The sequence below is a fragment of the Sinocyclocheilus anshuiensis genome, unplaced genomic scaffold (assembly GCF_001515605.1).
Source record: "Sinocyclocheilus anshuiensis isolate Anshui unplaced genomic scaffold, SAMN03320099.WGS_v1.1 scaffold112, whole genome shotgun sequence".
Lineage (NCBI taxonomy): Eukaryota > Metazoa > Chordata > Actinopteri > Cypriniformes > Cyprinidae > Sinocyclocheilus > Sinocyclocheilus anshuiensis.
In genome coordinates, this window is record NW_015557175.1 from 2,486,196 (window position 1) to 2,488,271 (window position 2,076).

General features: G+C 42.7%; 1 protein-coding gene across 3 annotated transcripts in view; it reads right to left on the bottom strand.

The window, feature by feature from the left end:
* Positions 1-666: 666 nt before the first annotated feature.
* LOC107678363 (T-box-containing protein TBX6L-like) overlaps positions 667-2,076 on the bottom strand; it is a 6,396-nt gene continuing 4,986 nt past the window's right edge. For 2 of the 3 annotated variants that reach the window (XM_016473600.1, XM_016473599.1), the window contains 3 exons: positions 1,971-2,056; positions 1,588-1,804; positions 667-1,503 (listed from right to left, as the gene is read on the bottom strand). In XM_016473600.1, the coding sequence (XP_016329086.1) occupies positions 1,044-1,503; positions 1,588-1,804; positions 1,971-2,056 (763 nt within the window). In that variant the 3' untranslated portion in view covers positions 667-1,043. The remainder of the gene's footprint in view (positions 1,504-1,587; positions 1,805-1,970; positions 2,057-2,076) is intronic. The other variant, XM_016473602.1, reaches the window with a different exon arrangement.

The window sequence follows — 2,076 nt, forward strand, 5'->3', positions numbered from 1 at the left end:
TATTAACATCAAATACCTGCTTGATATTGGTTGAACTGATTTTCATGTAATTTTTTATGATTTGGCAACATTGTGTGCAATCATGCTAATAAAATGTAGAAAATAGCCTATATTAAAAAAAAAAAAAAAAAACGAGCTTCTTATATTAATGATTCTACTAAGATATTTGGTTCGGTGATGTTTATATTTATATTAATGTTTATATACATCAATATATCTTTGCAATTAATAGCACTTTACCCAAAGTCACCATGAGCCAAATTACAATTAGGATCTGACACAGACTTTCAAAGTGCTCTCATTAAACTCTTATAGCAGATGTTTCTGTCTACTTCACTTCCCTTTGAACTGAACTTCTTTATGACCCATTGGCTGTATCTCTGTCTGTCTGTCTGTCTATCTATCTATCTATCTATCTACACGCACATACATACATACATATAAGCTTATTATCTGCTTTTTTTTCTTTCTTTGGAAAAGAAAAAGACCATGACCACATCTTTTTCATGATATTTACTGACCGTTCTGAATTTCAGACATACAACATTGTAATTTCCAAACAGCATTTTACACTACACAATTGTTTTTTCTTTTTTTTTAAACAAAAATAATATTAAGTAGCAGCAAAAGCAAACACCGAATAAATAGACATTTTAACAACAAAGCCAAGAAAACCAGTCTGTTCTTGGTCCTCTGTACGCAGACATGAGTTTTCAAGTCAAAATATATCAAAAGTCTAAAGAACAGCATTTCCAAATGCGTTTAATGTGGCACAATTGACAAGCACATTGTCTTTTCTCAAAGCGGAAAGAAAACAAAGACCCTCAGATCAGCAGACGGACTTTTCTTCAATTAAACTGAAGCAGGTTTATTATTTTGTATTTGCATCCAAGTTGACTCACAAACAACATTCTAGTTAGTGCCACTTGCTCATTACATTCGCTCAGTGTTCTAGTGTTTTTCTGGTGCTCGCAGGTACAGGGGGCCATCATCTGGGTCAGGGCGTGATCGTGCAAGACTTTAGAAAGCGTCCCATCACTCGCTCACCAGCACGAGTAAGAGAACAGTGGGTATTGGCTCCAGTCCCCTACATTTCCGTGGTGATAGCTGTGATGGATGGCCTGGGTGCTGTATTCGGTGGGTAGGTGATGATGGGGAGGTGGAGGAGGGGGGTATTGAGTGGACGCTGCCCCGCTCCACTGTCCCAGAGATTGTTCTGTGCTGTAGGGTGTGTAGAGAGGATGGTGGCCCAGCATACCTGGCTTGGCCTGGGCTATAGCCATGTTCAGCACCCCGGCGTAGTCCTGGTGCCCCGCTGAGGCGTGTGGTGGGCAGGGAGGCAGGCCAAACTCAGAGGCGGAGGGCTTGCTGGAGGTGTCTTGATCGGGCACGGTGGCAACCTCCGGCACACGGGACTCAAAGCTGGAGCGGCTTCCACATCCACTGCTGCTGCCAACACTGGACGAGGACGGCGAGGGGGACTTGCCGTATTCATGAAATCTGCTAAAAGATTCAGAATTTTACATCGAGACATTGACATGGGAGAAAATGGCTTTATAAGTCTTGTTTGAGGTCAGTAGCCTGTACCTGTATGGCTGGTATGTGTTCTGTCCCGGTACGAGCTGTTCGGAGCTGTACATGTCCCGAGGGTCCGAGCCCAGAGGGGACTCAGCACGGAGAGCATTGCTATTGTCCCGGTCGCATGCACCTCCCCATGGGGAGTAGCGCTCGGCCTTCACCTCCGACTCCTTACGGCCCACATGTTCATCATCCAGACCCTCCTCGCATGAGGACTGCTGGATATCTGAGGAGATAAAGATCAAGGAGACTTTAATAAATTACAAATACAACAACTATTTGAGATTTTTTTTTATAAAAATCATCAGTACTGGCTGCTAGTACAAGCTGCTAGTTAATGGCTCAAAAGCCTACAAAACCATACAGAAATGCACGAAATTAAAGACCATTACCTCGTGGGCTTTCATGTTCGGAGTCTTTTGACAAGTTGATCTTCTTTACAACTCTCTCAGGATCAGCCAGACTTCTGTTTGCTCGTCTGTCAAAAAAAAAAAAAAA